Source organism: Oncorhynchus masou, chromosome 4, assembly GCF_036934945.1.
Source record: "Oncorhynchus masou masou isolate Uvic2021 chromosome 4, UVic_Omas_1.1, whole genome shotgun sequence".
NCBI classification, from domain to species: Eukaryota; Metazoa; Chordata; class Actinopteri; order Salmoniformes; family Salmonidae; genus Oncorhynchus; species Oncorhynchus masou.
In genome coordinates, this window is record NC_088215.1 from 3,568,169 (window position 1) to 3,585,683 (window position 17,515).

Consider the following 17,515-nt stretch of genomic DNA (forward strand, 5'->3'; position numbering starts at 1 on the left):
TGGAAAACTGAGATTCGGCAAATAACATAGAAAGAGAGGCTTATTTGACACCAAACCAACAACAGTACATACTAAAACATAAATTGCTAATGTATGATTTTATAAGATTTTATTTTCCAGTTAACTACCAACTTGAAAGAGGGAACTTTAGCATAAAACCCACATGGAAAACTGAGATTCGGCAAATAACATATTGTAACGTCCCTGGGTTTATGAGGGCGGAAATCGACTCGAGCGTGCACGCTTTTGCGGCACAGTCGATAGCGCGCCGGACCTCGGGCTCGAAGGTCGAGGGTTCGAGACCTGCTCCATGCCTGTTTCATTAAAATATAAAGTGAGGCTTACTTGACACCAAACCAACAACAGTAGTTACTAAAACATAAATGTACGATGTTAAAGGTGGATTATATGATGTAATGTAAACTTTATACATTTCTATCCCCGAGACCAAAAACTCATGCTTCCTCCATTGAACTTGTCTGAACATTTTCAATATACGTTTTACTCAACTGCGTTACCCACTCCAGTCAGCAGATTGCGGTCTGCGTCTTTAAGGTAATGCTGCTGGTGTGACGTATATTCTCGTGGACGGAACGCTTCTTTCAACCGCAGCAACAGTTTGTCCGCCACCTCGGTAGCTTGCTCGACATAATAGCCGAACCAATAAAGCTCTTTAGACGCTTTAGTGTATATTAGCCACTGTGTTTTAAACCCATTTCTCCCCTCTAGTTAGTTATCCGATTTACTGTGTTGTTGTTATTAGTCAGCTAGCAGGCTGGTTAAGTTAGCATTAGCCTAGCTAGCTAACATCTCCGACCATGAGGTCACTTAGCTACTCTCCTGATAAAAAAGTGAAAGAGGAAGAGGAAGAGAAGGATGTTACAATACAAAAACAAGTAGAGGGTGAGGCCGTTACCGTGAAAGAAGAGAAAGACGTTTCAGTGAAAGAAGAGAAAGACGTGTTCAGAGTAAAAGAAGAGGTTGACTTGTTCAAAGTAAAAGAAGAGGAGGATGCAGTTGTTGAAGTGAAAGAGGTGGAGATGATTGTCACATCGAAAAAGGAGGGGGAAGAAGAGGAGGAAGCGGGATATCTGGGCCCGGTTTCCCGAAGGCATCTTAAGGCATCCAATGGTTCTAACGATGAACGTTCCCTGATTAACACTAGTAAGTACTGTCTTAAAAACAGAGGCACAAACTCTGCAGTTGTTGAACTGATGTTTGGTGTTAAAGGGGAAATATGCAATTGTTACATCCATATTGTGACTTTCAAATTATTTATTTATAGCCATTGATTCTTGAAGAATATAACACGAGCTTAGTTCAACTGTTGTGCCATTAGAACCCCAAATAAGCTTTTTTTTTACTCCAATGTTTAGAAACAATGTAAACCAACACTGTATAGCCTCAACATGGTTAAAACTATAATGTTGATATCATGGATGTTAAGTCGTTGCATCCATAGGTCTGTCTATGAATTTGAGAGTAGTTACATTTCTCCATTTCTCTTATTAGCAAAACAGTGGTGGCATTACAGCTTTGTTATTGTTTCAACTGCAAGTTGGTTGATTGATTTATGTGGCTTTTTTAAAGGGACAACCTTGGTTTTAAACAGAAACAAAATGACTGCCCAGAGACTTGGTTTGGTAAACAGCTGAGGGATGGGGGCTGGAGAAATGTAACCACTATCTTGTCGAGTGGATTTCATTAAGACTTTGTTTACTTGCTGTTTGAGTTGAAGAAGAAAAAATACTTTGAGAAACTCCAGAACTCATTAGTGGTGCAGTGTTAAGACAATCAGAAATACTATCAGACATCCCCAAATGGGCACATTTATAGGCCTACATTTGTGTGCAGGCCAGGTAGACTAGTCCTACTTCTATATGTGTAATCCGGTGTGCATCCTTACTCAACATTGACAGGAGTGTTTCAAATGAAAGACAATGAATAAATTGATAAAACTGACGCATCTTGTGGGGTCAGGTCATGGGCCGTTTAAGTTCATCATATGACAAGCTTAACGTTGACAATAACTACTGTTTCCTGAAGGAGGGATACTAATACCCCTCCTTCAGGGAAAAGTAGTTATTGTCAACGTTAAGCTTGTCATATGATGAACTTAAATACTGGATCTTCCTGTCGGACAATTTTTTGGACAGTCAAATGACAAACATCACAACATGCAACAACAACCAAAGTACTGCATTACTCTGGTAAAGACTGTTATGCCGTGCTCCACTTTGGATCCAACATCCCTAACAAATTGGTGTTTATAATGTGTTATTGTCTGCTTGATTTACAGTAGGTTCTTGTTAGTCTGTTTGTCTCGTTAGTCTGATACTTTGCTCATAATGTGTAGAGAACTGTTCCTTAATGGATAGGCTATTGTACAACACATAGAGCTATTTTCCTTTATTCAGGACATTTAGAATGACAACACATTACAGAGTAGCCTAGTGGGATTATTCACAAAATTATCTGGTGATCAGGTTATGAAATGTCATGACAAAGACATTTTAGTTTTCATGTTTCACCTGAAATACTAAATGATTTATAGTCCTCGGTCTATGTTGTTGTTGTTAGGTGAATTTATGGGTCGTACAGTAGGTCTGTTACGTGAAGTTATGGTTCCTACAATAGGTCTATGTTATTGTTTGGTGAAGTTATGGGCCAATTTGACATACACTTAGTGTACAACCTCACTGTCAGTCTGATGTTAAAGCCAGAGCATTTTACTGATTGAAGTGTTTTTTAAGTATAAAGCAGTTGATTTTCGACAGTAACACAAACAGAAGATTCAAGCGATCCTTACAATTATAATCTAAAAATACTGTGAAGTGCAGTCATAAGCAACCTGTAAATAGAGGCTATTTTGGTTGTCAGCCCATGAGAACCCCCCTGAGTTTTCCCCCACGGTGGTGAATTAGTGAATAGACATAGAGCTTAACCTCTAGCTTCGAGCAATCCCGTATCCGGGAGCGTAATCATAGCCTCAAGCTCATTAGCATAGCGCAACGTTAGTTATTCATGAAAATCGCAAATGAAATTAAATAAATATATTCACTCACAAGCATAGCCTTTTGTTAACAACACTGTCATCTCAGATTTTCAAAATATGCTTTTCAACCATCGCTACACAAGCATTTGTGTAAGAGGTATTGATAGCTAGCATAGCATTAGCCTAGCATTCAGCAGGCAACATTTTCACAAAAACAAGAAAAGCATTCAAATAAAATAATTTACCTTTGAAGAACTTCGGATGTTTTCAATGAGGAGACTCTCAGTTAGATAGCAAATGTTCAGTTTTTCCAAAAAGATTATTTGTGTAGGAGAAATCGCTCGGTTTTTTTTTCATCACGTTTGGCTAAGAAAAAACCCCGAAAATTCAGCCATTGCAACGCCGAACTTTTTTCCAAATTAACTCCATAATATTGACAGAAACATGGCAAACGTTGTTTAGAATCAATCCTCAAGGTGTTTTTCACATATCTATTCGATGATAAATCATTTGTTGCAGTTATGTTTCTCCTCTGAAGAAAATAGAAAAATGCACGCAGCTGGAGATTACGCAATAATTTCGACGGAGGACACCAAGCGGGCACCTGGTAAATGTAGTCTCTTATGGTCAATCTTCCAATGATATGCCTACAAATACGTCACAATGCTGCAGACACCTTGGGGAAACGTCAGAAAGTGTAGGCTCATTCCTGGCACATTCACAGCCATATAAGGAGACATTGGAACACAGCGCCTTCAGAATCTGGGCCATTTCCTGTTTGAAATTTCATCTTGGTTTCACCTGTAGCATCAGTTCTGTGGCACTCAGATAATATCTTTGCAGTTTTGGAAACGTCAGAGTGTTTTCTTTCAGCTGTCAATTATGTGCATAGTCGGGCATCTTTTCGTGACAAAATATCTTGTTTTAAAATGGGAACTTTTTTTTATCCAAAAATGAAAAGAGCGCCCCCTATATCGAAGAAGTTAATGTGAGTTTCCTTGAGTAGCACTCCTGATCTTGCGCTGATAGTGAGCTGTAATATTCAGAATAGATTGTTAAAAACTAAAATCTTTGCTCACCATTTTTGCTCCAGGCAGATATACTACAACCATAACTAGCGGTTTCCTCATTAGCAGGGAGAAGTTTCTGCAACCAAATTGTGTGCGCATCGCCCTTGCGCCACAATTTTATAAAACACAGAAAGGGGTCTATATTGGAAACCAAAAGTTGTCTGGCACACTGTTTAGAGTTTCAACAAAATGAATAACTTACTTTTAGTCTACAATCATCAATGTTACTACTAATGTGAAAACAAGGCAAATATGACTATTCTTGCTCATTTAAAGAGGATTGTCAAATAAATTTTACATTCATTACAGACATCAATTGTTTTATAACATCATTGGCTATTTTGTTGGCCTCAACTTTCTTTTACAGTGGTTTTCCGCTGTTGTGGGCCTCATCTGACTTTGTTGTTCACACAGGAGAGAGTGGGGACTATTGTGGATCCTCTGGGGATCCTCAACAACCGCATGATGCTGAAGAGGCAGAGAAGAGTCTCTCCAGATCAAAACACCTCAAGAAACACCTGCAGAGATCCACAGCGAAGAGAACTCACTTCTGCTCTGACTGTGGGAAGAGATTCACCTCATCGGGCATTAAAATTCATCAGAGAACACACACAGGAGAGAAACCTTATAGCTGTGGTCAATGTGGGAAGAGTTTTCCTCAATCTGGCTCTCTGACAGTACACCAGAGAACACACACAGGAGAGAAACCATATAGCTGTGATCAATGTGGGCAGAGTTTTGTTCAAGCTAACAATCTGACTCGACACAAGAGAACACACACAGGAGAGAAACCTTATAGCTGTGGTCAATGTGGGAGGAGTTTTACAACATCTAGCTCTCTGACAGTACACCAGAGAACACACACAGGAGAGAAACCTTATAGCTGTGGTCAATGTGGGAAGAGTTTTGGTCAATCTGGAGAGCTGACAGTGCACCAGAGAAGACACACAGGAGAGAAACCTTATAGCTGTGATCAATGTGGGAGCAGTTTTCCTTCATCTAGCTATCTGACAGTACACCAGAGAACACACACAGGAGAGAAACGTTATAGCTGTGATCAATGTGGGAAGAGATTTACTTTCTCTGGCACTCTGACTCAACACCAGAGAACACACACAGGAGAGAAACCTTATAGCTGTGGTCAATGTGGGAGGAGTTTTACGACATCTAGCTCTCTGACAGTACACCAGAGAAAACACACAGGAGAGAAACCTTATAGCTGTGGTCAATGTGGGATGAGTTTTACTACATCTAGCTATCTGACAGTACACCAGAGAAAACACACAGGAGAGAAACCTTATAGCTGTGGTCAATGTGGGAGGAGTTTTACTACATCTAGCTATCTGACAGTACACCAGAGAAAACACACAGGAGAGAAACCTTATAGCTGTGGTCAATGTGGGAGGAGTTTTACTACATCTGGCGATCTGACAGTACACCAGAGAACACATAGGAGAAAAATCTCATAGCTCTGACCAGAGATAATCTGTTAAAAGATCTCTGGTCAAATATTAGAAAATACATACATTAAGGAGTTGTTTCATGATTTCAATGAATTAATGTCACAATGTAGAATGTTTTAACATTGTAGTAGGAGTATTTTAATGATGTCACAATGTAGAATGTTTTACATTGTAGTGGGAGTATTTTAATGATGTCACAATGTAGAATCCTAAACGTTTCCCCCCCTTTATGAATTGATTTCATAATGATATGGATATTAGCCTCAGGGGAAAAATCCAGGCGAAAAACCCAGGCTCTGAAATGGAAGAGTACTATTATGTGATTTAACAAAAATTGACAAAAAAAAGTTAAAATCAAATGTATTTATATAGGGCTTCTTACATCAGCTGATATCTCAAAGTGCTGTACAGAAACCCAGCCTAAAACTCCAAACAGCAAGCAATACAGGTGTAGAAGCATGGTGGCTAGGAAAACTCTCTAGAAAGGCCAAAACCTCAGAAGAAACCTAGAGAGGAACCAGGCTATGAGGGGTGGCCAGTCCTCTTCTGGCTGTGCCGGGTGAAACAGAACGTGGCCAAGATGTTCAAATGTTCTTAAATGACCAGCATGGTCAAATAATAATCACAGTAGTTGTTGAGGGTGGGTCAGGTCAGCACATCAGGAGTAAATGTCATTTGGCTTTTCATAGCCGACCATTAAGAGTATCTCTACCGCTCCTGCTGGCTCTAGAGAGTTGAAAACAGCAGGTCTGGGACAGGTAGCACGTCCAGTAAACAGGTCAGGGTTCCATAGCCGCAGGCAGAACAGTTGAAACTGGAGCAGCAGCACGGCCAGGTGGACTGGGGACAGCAAGGAGCCATCATGCCAGGTAGTCCTGAGGCATGGTCCTCGGGCTCCGGTCCTCCTCCGAGAGAAAGAAAGATAGAATTAGAGAGAGCATACTTAAATTCACACAGGACACCGGATAAGACAGGAGGAGTACTCCAGATATTTCAAACTGACCCTAGCCCCCGACACATAAACTACTGCAGCATAAATACTGGAGGCTGAGACAGGAGGAGTCAGGAGACACTGTGGCCCCATCCAATGATACCCCCGGACAGGGCCAAACAGGAAGGATATAACCCCACCCACTTTGCCAAAGCACAGCCCCCACACCACTAGAGGGATATCTTCAACCACCAACTTACCATCCTGAGACAAGGCCGAGTATAGCCCACAAAGATCTCCGCCACGGAACAACCCAGGGGGGGGGGTGCGAACCCAGACAGGAAGATCACATCAGTGACTCAACCCACTCAAGTGACGCACCCCTCCTACGGACGGCATGAAAGAGCACCAGTGACCTAAGCCCCTGTAATAGGGTTAGAGGCAGAGAATCCCAGTGGAGAGAGGGGAACCAGCCAGGCAGAGACAGCAAGGGCAGTCGTTGCTCCAGAGCCTTTCCGTTCACCTTCACACTCCTGGGCCAGACTACACTCAATCACATGACATACTGAAGAGATGAGTCTTCAGTAAAGACTTAAAGGTTGTGACTGAGTCTGCGTCTCTCACATGGATAGGCAGAACATTCCATTAAAATGGAGATCTATAAGAGAAAGCCCTGCCTCCAGCTGTTTGCTTAGAAATTCTAGGGACAATTAGGAGTTGTGTTACACTTATCACGTTGGTGACCCACTTGAATCAAAATGCAACACTTCAAAATGTGGCGAACTGTTTTCGACAAATTGTCCTCTGATGTACACATTCCTACCAGAGTTTGTGTGGTTTTTGAGCTGTTAGTTTTAACAGGACGTGCAACCTCATCACTCCCCTCTCGCACAAATGATTTTAGCATGATATCGATGACTGGTGACAAATAAGTGTTGCATTCCCTTGTTTAGCGACCCCTAAATTTATATGCATCACTCCAAAATGTAGCTGACTGTCTTCTGCAGGTTATCCTCTAACCAGTGAGGTAAAATATATCTCCCATTTCCATTTGTTTTGTTTTTTTGTCAGTTTCAACAGCACTTACAACCTAATTTCCCTCCTAATCGATATCAGTGATTTATTGCTACTTGTCAAAACAACAGCATTTTTGGTGCTTGTGCATTTTAAAAGCTGCTTGTTTAAACAAATACAAGTGATATGATTATTGTAGCAGATGTTTGTGTACATAGAACATTTTATGTTTTCAATATATCCCAAAATGTTTCTGCATATTGGTTATTGATTTGGACACATTAAAACTGTGTTTTGATATTGGGCTATCCCACGTAGCAAAATGTCATTGAAAAGCCATTGAAAATAAGACTATGCAACCAAATATTTCATATTTACATTTCATGTAACATTTAGTATTCATTATTATTTATACGACCAACTGACAATTTTTGGTACAATTACAGTGCCTTGCGAAAGTATTCGGCCCCCTTGAACTTTGCGACCTTTTGCCACATTTCAGGCTTCAAACATAAAGATATAAAACTGTATTTTTTTGTGAAGAATCAACAACAAGTGGGACACAATCATGAAGTGGAACGACATTTATTGGATATTTCAAACTTTTTTAACAAATCAAAAACTGAAAAATTGGGCGCGCAAAATTATTCAGCCCCCTTAAGTTAATACTTTGTAGCACCACCTTTTGCTGTGATTACAGCTGTAAGTCGCTTGGGGTATGTCTCTATCAGTTTTGCACATCGAGAGACTGAATTTTTTTCCCATTCCTCCTTGCAAAACAGCTCGAGCTCAGTGAGGTTGGATGGAGAGCATTTGTGAACAGCAGTTTTCAGTTCTTTCCACAGATTCTCGATTGGATTCAGGTCTAGACTTTGACTTGGCCATTCTAACACCTGGATATGTTTATTTTTGAACCATTCCATTGTAGATTTTGCTTTATGTTTTGGATCAGTCTTGTTGGAAGACAAATCTCCGTCCCAGTCTCAGGTCTTTTGCAGACTCCATCAGGTTTTCTTCCAGAATGGTCCTGTATTGGCTCCATCCATCTTCCCATCAATTTTAACCATCTTCAATGTCCCTGCTGAAGAAAAGCAGGCCCAAACCATGATGCTGCCACCACCATGTTTGACAGTGGGGATGATGTGTTCAGGGTGATGCGCTGTGTTGCTTTTACGCCAAATATAACGTTTTGCATTGTTACCAAAAAGTTCAATTTTGGTTTCATCTGACCAGAGCACCTTCTTCCACATGTTTGGTGTGTCTCCCAGGTGGCTTGTGGCAAACTTTAAACAACACTTTTTATGGATATCTTTAAGAAATGGCTTTCTTCTTGCCACTCTTCCATAAAGGCCAGATTTGTGCAATATATGACTGATTGTTGTCCTATGGACAGAGTCTCCCACCTCAGCTGTAGATCTCTGCAGTTCATCCAGAGTGATCATGGGCCTCTTGGCTGCATCTCTGATCAGTCTTCTCCTTGTATGAGCTGAAAGTTTAGAGGGATGGCCAGGTCTTGGTAGATTTGCAGTGGTCTGATACTCCTTCCATTTCAATATAATCGCTTGCACAGTGCTCCTTGGGATGTTTAAAGCTTGGGAAATCTTTTTGTATCCAAATCCGGCTTTAAACTTCTTCACAACAGTATCTCGGACCTGCCTGGTGTGTTCCTTGTTCTTCATGATGCTCTCTGCGCTTTTAATGGACCTCTGAGACTATCACAGTGCAGGTGCATTTATACAGAGACTTGATTACACCCAGGTGGATTGTATTTATCATCATTAGTCATTTAGGTCAACATTGGATCATTCAGAGATCCTCACTGAACTTCTGGAGAGAGTTTGCTGCACTGAAAGTAAAGGGGCTGAATAATATTGCACGCCCAATTTTTCAGTTTTTGATTTGTTAAAAAAGTTTGAAATATCCAATAAATGTCGTTCCACTTCATGATTGTGTCCCACTTGTTGTTGATTCTTCACAAAAAAATAGTTTTATATCTTTATGTTTGAAGCCTGAAATGTGGCAAAAGGTTGCAAAGTTCAAGGGGGCCGAATACTTTCGCAAGGCACTGTATATTAACATTGTTTCCCTGCTTTTAGAATATCAGGGTTCATTCTCAGATGTGTCAACCCAAATGTACTAGAGCATGACATTGGGGACTGGGCCCTGATCCAACAACATACCTATCTAGTGAACCCTGAAAAAAGAGAGAACCCCCGCTCTGCAGTGAGGTGGAACGTTACTACGGATATTGCAGGAGTTTCCTCTTGAAATCAGACATGTCCATGGTAAGGACAACTTGGTTGCTAATTTTCTCAAGGATGGGCAATCAAAAAGATGTGTGTTTTGCGTTTAGCCAGTGCATTGCCATGGATCACAATTTATTTTGACCACATGTTTTTCCATATTGGAGATGAGTTTTGTTTGGGCTCGTTCCAAGGGGACCAGAGTTCTCGAAGCTAGTGGGGGGGAAAATACACTTTTTCCCCCCTATTTTTAATTGTTGATATTGTAGTTGATCATAATGTGAAATTGTTTTCTGTTAGTGGTCAGCAAACTTGTCCAACAAAAATCTAAGATATATTTGTCTTAAGGAGGAAGGTTTTACAGGCTTTGGTTTTTCCATTTATGTTTTGAGGTTGGACTCGGCCTTATAGCTTGTTAGCATGTAGGGAGAACCGATTGGTGTCAGTATGTGTTACACCTGTGCTGGCTTGTCCATCTCGTTAGTGGGAAGGTGTTTCACCTGAGCTTGTACAGGTTCTATTTAAGAGTGTCTGGCCCAGTGCTCCAGTTGTCTTGATAGATGTGGAATGTCAACACATTCAGTTGCTCCACTTTTTTGGTTTGCTTCCTGTCTTTAATTTGGTGTGGGTTTTTCTTTTGTTTGCGTCTTCTTGGGCAGATTTAGTGGGTCTCATGGTGGGTGTCTTTTAGAGCCTCTCCTAAAAAACAGCTTATATTTTGGGTGGTATGTTGCATCCTATTAATATTTTAATCAATGGCATTTCCTTTCAATGCTCATTAGTCTTTCAGTGGTTATTCTTCTGTTTTTAATCCGCTTATGTTTGTGTACTAAATATTTCTCTTTATTTTTTCCTGTGAAGCCATTGTGTTATCATGTCTGAAATGTACTGTATAAATAAAGCTTGATTTGAACATATTGCAAAACAAATGAACCCAATGACCAACCAATCAACAGACTCTTGCTAAACCAATGAATAAATATGTGAAAAAGCAACACATATCTTGGTTAATCTTAGTATGAAAAACAGTATAAACTCATATCTTCCTCTGTCAAAATAGTGCTGGTTTGTATGTTTAGTATCACTGTTCAACCAACCCAGTTCATTTGTTGATATATTGAAAACAAACTAAGTTTGTTGTGGGTTTTTCTTTTGTTTCCCTCTTCTTGGGCAGATTTAGTGAGTCTCATGGTGGGTGTCTTTTAGGTCCCAGTTGTTACTAGTCAACTTCCAGTGGACACCCCCATAGTGTCATTCAGAACCCCTCCTAAAACCCACCTGTTTAGTTGTGGTTGTTGTCAATGACTCTTGGTTAGTTCCCTCTTCTGTTTAAGTGACGTTTCTGGTTTTCTTGCTGGGAAATGTAACAACAATGTAGTAAAACAAGCTTATATTTTGGGTTGTAGCATCCAGTTCTTGTTCATCAAAGGCATTTCCTTGAAATGTTAATTCGTCTTTCAGTTGTTATTCTTCTGTTCTTCAATTCTTCTATTTGTATTTTTTCTGTGAAGTGCATTGCGTTGCATCCATGTCTGAAATGCGCTGGTTTGGTTTGAACATATTGCAAAATAAATGACCAACCAATCAACAGACTCTTGCTCCATCTTAGTATGAAAAACAGTATAAATTCAGTGCATTTGTTGAAGATAAAAAATGTTTAAATCAACAATATGTCAAAGGATTCAACTACTGAAAACTGAAACAAACAAATGGATCACCCAGATCAATCTCACTTTTCACGCCTGTTGAAGGCGTGGTGGAGTGGTAAACACCACCCCCGGCTCTACCAGGGGTTTGAGGTGGTCTCCCACAGCTCTGCTTATGTCATGTTCTGTGGCCTTGCCATTCTATTTCTTGACTGCCCCTGCAACACAGAAAGAAACACATTTAGTCATATTATTTAAAACTCTCAAGGTAATGGATATGGAGCATCTATGGCCTCAGTTACACCTGACACCTAAATGTGACTTCTGTCATCCGATCACTCTAAGCTGCATTAGGGTCAGATCTACCAGGATGGGCCTTTGATATAGTCTGGACGCAGTCAGACCACCAAATATGCATCAGCAATGTAAAGAGATGGGGAAAAGTAAATTCTACACAATTTACCTTCATAATATTAAAGACCAAAGAGGAAATTAACTTTGTGCCCGAGGGGAAATTAACTTTGATACAGCTAAAGGGGGTGAGAAATGACAATATCAGTGGCCAACTTGCACAAATGTAAAATAAACATAGATGATGGAACATATTACCTTTTGCTGACGTGATGAACCACTAAGGGGACATACATATTTAGCATCTAAACCACGTGTGACCTCTCACTTCTCTGGCTGTAGAAGTGTTCTTCCGAACCAGTCCCTCAACAGCTCTCTGACTGAGCTCCACCCTCACTGGGTCTTCAGAGGAGAGGAAGGCTGATGAGGGATGGAAGGATGAACGGGTCAGTCAATAAAGTGTCGAGCTGCTGTCTATGCTATCTGACAAAATCACTATTTTAGTAGTTCATTAAAGGAAATAAGGCTTTATGACTGCTGAATACCAACTATCAATCACTTAGATTGTGTATTTTCAGGTAGCGATACATTCTTGGGACTTCCCTAACTAGCTACAAGCTATTTAGTCATTGTTAGTTTTTTTTAAACCTGGATAACACTCACTAATCCAGCTTCCCTGCCCCCTGGACACTGATCACTTGGCTACATAGCTGATGCACGCTGGACTGTCCATTAATCACGGTACTCCATTCTGCTTGTTTATGTTTTATCTGTCGGCCCCGTTGCCTAGTTAAGCCATTTTACCTGCTGTTGTTGTGCTAGCTGATTAGCTGTTGTTGTCTCACCTACTGTTTTAGCTAGCTTTCCCAATTCAACACCTGTGAATACTGTATGCCTCGCTCTCAAATGTCAATATGCCTTGTATACTGTTGTTCAGGTTAGTTATCATTGTTTTAGTTCACAATGGAGCCCCTAGTTCCACTCTTCATACCCCTGATACCTCCTTTGTCCCACCTCCCACACATGCGGTGACCTCACCCATTACAACCAGCATGTCCAGAGATACAACCTCTCTCATCATCACCCAGTGCCTGGGCTTACCTCCGCTGTACCCGCACCCCACCATACCCCTGTCTGCGCATTATGCCCTGAATATATTCTACCATGCCCAGAAACCTGCTCCTCTTATTCTCTGTCCCCAATGCTCTAGGCGACCAGTTTTGATAGCCTTCAGCCGCACCCTCATACTACTCCTTCTCTGTTCCGCGGGTGATGTGGAGGTAAACCCAGGCCCTGCATGTCCCCAGGCACCCTCATTTGTTGACTTCTGTGATCGAAAAAGCCTTGGTTTCATGCATGTCAACATCAGAAGCCTCCTCCCTAAGTTTGTTTTACTCACTGCTTTAGCACACTCATCAGGCTCTGTAAAAGTATTATTTGATGACGTGTTCCTTCTATTCCAGGGGACAGCAGAGGAACTTCATCGATTCCACTCCATCAATACAAGCAGTGAACATCTGAAATGCACCCTCACCTTTGATGCGCATGAAACAAGTTACCGGATGGTTGGACGATACTTTTCTCGTCAATCATCTTTAAATACAATACTTAAAAAATGGAAATCAACCAATCCTCCATTGTTATTGCAGTGGAGATGTCAAATGCTTTATTATCTAAACATTGAAAGTGAGTGACGGAGGGTAATAAAATGGTTAAGCTATGGTAACGTTTATAAAAGATCAAATTAAATATTTTTCCCCAAAAAATGCTTCCGGGTTGGATGCGCGCTGTGTTAAGAAGCAGTGCGTCTTGGTTGGGTTGTGTATCGGATGACGCATGACTTTCAACCTTCGTCTCTCCGGAGCCGGTAAGGGAGTTGTAGCGATGAGACAAGATGGTAGCTACTAAAATTGGATACCACGAAATTGGGGAGGGAAAAAAAGTCAATGCTGATAAAGTGACACACCGCTTAAATAATAATGAGTAGTTGTTTATGATGTCAGGTGATTTGTAGAGCAGTCTGCAAAACCAAACCAATCAGCCCAAAACCAAACCAATCAAGTGGTTGTTCGATTCAATGAAGCTTCAGACGTTATAGATGACGTGCTGCTGATAAAGTGATACAGGCACTGTTTGTATTTGTATTGTATGCTTAAAAGTTTACTGCTTTCAAGGCATGCCTCCGGTATCAAACATAACATCCCCAACGAAAAGTTGACAAAAACAAAAAGGAGCAAGTAGGTTGATTTTCTCTTTTGATTTGAGCCCACGCAAAGAAGGCACCAGAGCTTACCGTGCTAACGGGTTCCCACTAGATAACACAACCACACAGTTATTGAAAAGCATGAGGTGAAGCTTGAGCTAGATATCAAACTGGGTGACCTTCCTGGTCTCTCAAGTCAGTGAGTCAATACAGGAAGGAGCAATGAATGGATAGTTCATTTATTTCCAAAGCTGCAATGATGGGACACACACAGTATGGATGAATGATCAGTAGTGACGGGATATAAATAGAACTCCCACAGCAATTCTACATTAATCTGCCTTATAATATACTAACAAAAAAACAATTGAAACGTCTATCAAAGTTATTGTGATCATATAGTGGATTTAACAATTCCTACTAATTGCTAATTTACTATAATAAAATAAATACATTGTTTCCATGTGTCTCATATTCACAACATCAGAATAAACTCTCATCCATTTTACTATCAAAATATATCAAATTAACTACTTAATGTCCCAATTTGGTGGGGGAAAAGTATAATACACCTAAACGAACAAAACCGGGCTGATAAACTGGCTGGTGTTCATGAGTTTATAAAACATATACTTTATACATTTGTCATAAATTACCTGCATTGATGAGACACACAGTGTTGATGAACGATCAGTGGTCGACAGGATATAAATAGCAGATGCATTTTCCAGTTAGATACCAACTTGAAAGAGGGATCTTTAGCATAAAACCCACATGGAAATCTGAGATTTGGCAAGTAAACTGAGATTTGGCAAATAACATATAAAGAGAGGCTTACTTGACACCAAACCAACAACAGTAGTTCCTAAAACATAAATTGCTAATATATGATTTAAAACGTGGATTTTATGATGTAAAGTCAACTTTATAAATTTCTATCCGAGGACCACTCAATTTTCAAAATTCTCCAAAATCTGCTGTGGATTCTCTTCGATTATAATCACAGCCGTATATATTCCCCCCCAAGCAGACACATCGATGGCTCTGAACAAACTTTATTTGACACTTTGCAAAATGGAATCCATACATCCTGAGGCTGCATTCATTGTAGCTGGGGATTTTAACAAGGCTAATCTGAAAACAAGACTCCCTAAATTGTATCAGCATATCGATTGAGCAACCAGGGCTGGCAAAACCTTGGATCATTGTTATTCTAACTTCCGCAACGCATATAAGGCCCTGCCCCGCCCTACTTTCGGAAAAGCTGACCACGACTCCATTTTGTTGATCCCTGCCTACAGACAGAAACTAAAACAAGAAGCTCCCACGCTGAGGTCTGTCCAACGCTGGTCCGACCAAGCTGATTCCACACTCCAAGACTGCTTCCATCATGTGGACTGGGATATGTTTCGTATTGCATCAGACAACAACATTGACGAATACGCTGATTCGGTGTGTTGAAGATGTCGTTCCCATAGCAACGATTAAAACATTCCCAAACCAGAAACCGTGGATTGATGGCAGCATTCGCGTGAAACTGAAAGCGTGAACCACTGCTTTTAATCAGGGCAAGGTGACTGGAAACATGACCGAATACAAACAGTGCAGCTATTCCCTCCGCAAGGCTATCCAACAAGCTAAGCGTCAGTATAGAGACAAAGTAGAATCTCAATTCAACGGCTCAGACACGAGGTATGTGGCAAGGTCTACAGTCAATCACGGACTACAAAAAGAAAACCAGCCCAGTCACTGACCAGGATGTCTTGCTCCCAGGCAGACTAAATAACTTTTTTGCCCGCTTTGAGGACAATACAGTGCCACTGATACGGCCTGCAACGAAAACATGCAGACTCTCCTTCACTGCAGCCGAGGTGAGTAAAACATTTAAACGTGGTAACCCTCGCAAGGCTGCAGGCCCAGACGGCATCCCCAGCCGCGCCCTCAGAGCATGCGCAGACCAGCTGGCTGGTGTGTTTACGGACATATTCAATCAATCCCTATCTCAGTCTGCTGTACCCACATGCTTCAAGAGGGCCACCATTGTTCCTGTTCCCAAGAAAGCTAAGGTAACTGAGCTAAACGACTACCGTAGCACTCACTTCCGACATCATGAAGTGCTTTGAGAGACTAGTCAAGGACCATATCACCTCCACCCTACCTGACACCCTAGACCCACTCCAATTTGCTTACCGCCCAAATAGGTCCACAGACGATGCAATCTCAACCACACTGCACACTGCCCTAACCCATCTGGACGAGAGGTATACCTATGTGAGAATGCTGTTCATCGACTACAGCTCGGCATTTAACATCATAGTACCCTCCAAGCTCGTCATCAAGCTCGAGACCCTGGGTCTCGACCCCGCCCTGTGCAACTGGGTACTGGACTCCCTGACGGGCCACCCCCAGGTGGTGAGGGTAGGCAACAACATCTCCACCCCACTGATCCTCAACACTGGGTTCCCACAAGGGTGCGTTCTGAGCCCTCTCCTGTACTCCCTGTTCACCCACGACTGTGTGGCCACGCACGCCTCCAACTCAATCATCAAGTTTGCGGACGACACAACAGTGGTAGGCTTGATTACCAACAACGACGAGATGGCCTACAGGGAGGAGGTGAGGGGCCTCGGAGTGTGGTGTCAGGAAAATAACCTCACACTCAACGTCAACAAAACTAAGGAGATGATTGTGGACTTCAGGAAACATCAGAGGGAACACCCCCCTATCCACATCTATGGAACAGTAGTGGAGAGGGTAGTAAGTTTTAAGTTCCTCGGCATACACATCACAGACAAACTGAATTGGTCCACCCACACAGACAGCATCGTGAAGAAGGCGCAGCAGCGCCTCTTCAACCTCAGGAGGCTGAAGAAATTCGGCTTGTCACCAAAAGCCCTCACAAACTTCTACAGATGCACAATCGAGAGCATCCTGGCGGGCTGTATCACCGCCTGGTACGGCAACTGCTCCGCCCACAACCGTAAGGCTCTCCAGAGGGTAGTGAGGTCTGCACAACGCATCACCGGGGGCAAACTACCTGCCCTCCAGGACACCTACACCACCCGATGTTACAGGAAGGCCATAAAGATCATCAAGGACAACAACCACCCGAGCCACTGCCTGTTCACCCCGCTATCATCCAGAAGGCGAGGTCAGTACAGGTGCATCAAAGCTGGGACCGAGAGACTGAAAAACAGCTTCTATCTCAAGGCCATCAGACTGTTAAACAGCAACCGCTAACATTGAGTGGCTGCTGACAACACACTGACTCAACTCCAGCCACTTTAATAATGGGAATTGATGGGAAATTATGTAAATATATCACTAGCCACTTTAAACAATGCTACCTAATATAATGTTTACATACCCTACCTACATTATTAATCTCATATGTATACGTATATACTGTACTCTATATCATCTACTGCATCTTTATGTAATACATGTATCACTAGCCACTTTAACTATGCCACTTTGTTTACATACTCATCTCATATGTATATACTGTACTCGATACCATCTACTGTATCTTGCCTATGCTGCTCTGTACCATCACTCATTCATATACCTTTATGTACATATTCTGTATCCCCTTACAC

At 41.6% G+C, this 17,515-nt stretch overlaps 1 protein-coding gene, 1 long non-coding RNA gene and 1 pseudogene across 2 annotated transcripts; 1 reads left to right on the plus strand and 2 right to left on the minus strand.

The window, feature by feature from the left end:
• Positions 1-17,515, minus strand: part of LOC135520267 (zinc finger protein 239-like) — a 467,619-nt pseudogene that overhangs the window by 154,831 nt on the left and 295,273 nt on the right.
• On the plus strand, positions 591-8,039 carry LOC135521762 (zinc finger protein 501-like). The gene is made up of 2 exons (XM_064947474.1): positions 591-1,164; positions 4,480-8,039. The coding sequence occupies exons 1-2, from the start codon at positions 819-821 to the stop codon at positions 5,532-5,534; spliced, it is 1,401 nt and encodes a 466-aa protein (XP_064803546.1). The 5' UTR covers positions 591-818; the 3' UTR covers positions 5,535-8,039.
• LOC135521864 (uncharacterized) lies at positions 6,360-13,253 on the minus strand. Its single transcript, XR_010452616.1, has 4 exons — positions 13,113-13,253; positions 11,972-12,133; positions 11,450-11,580; positions 6,360-6,430 (listed from the first exon to the last, which is right to left on the minus strand). It is a non-coding gene; the product is annotated as an uncharacterized LOC135521864 (long non-coding RNA).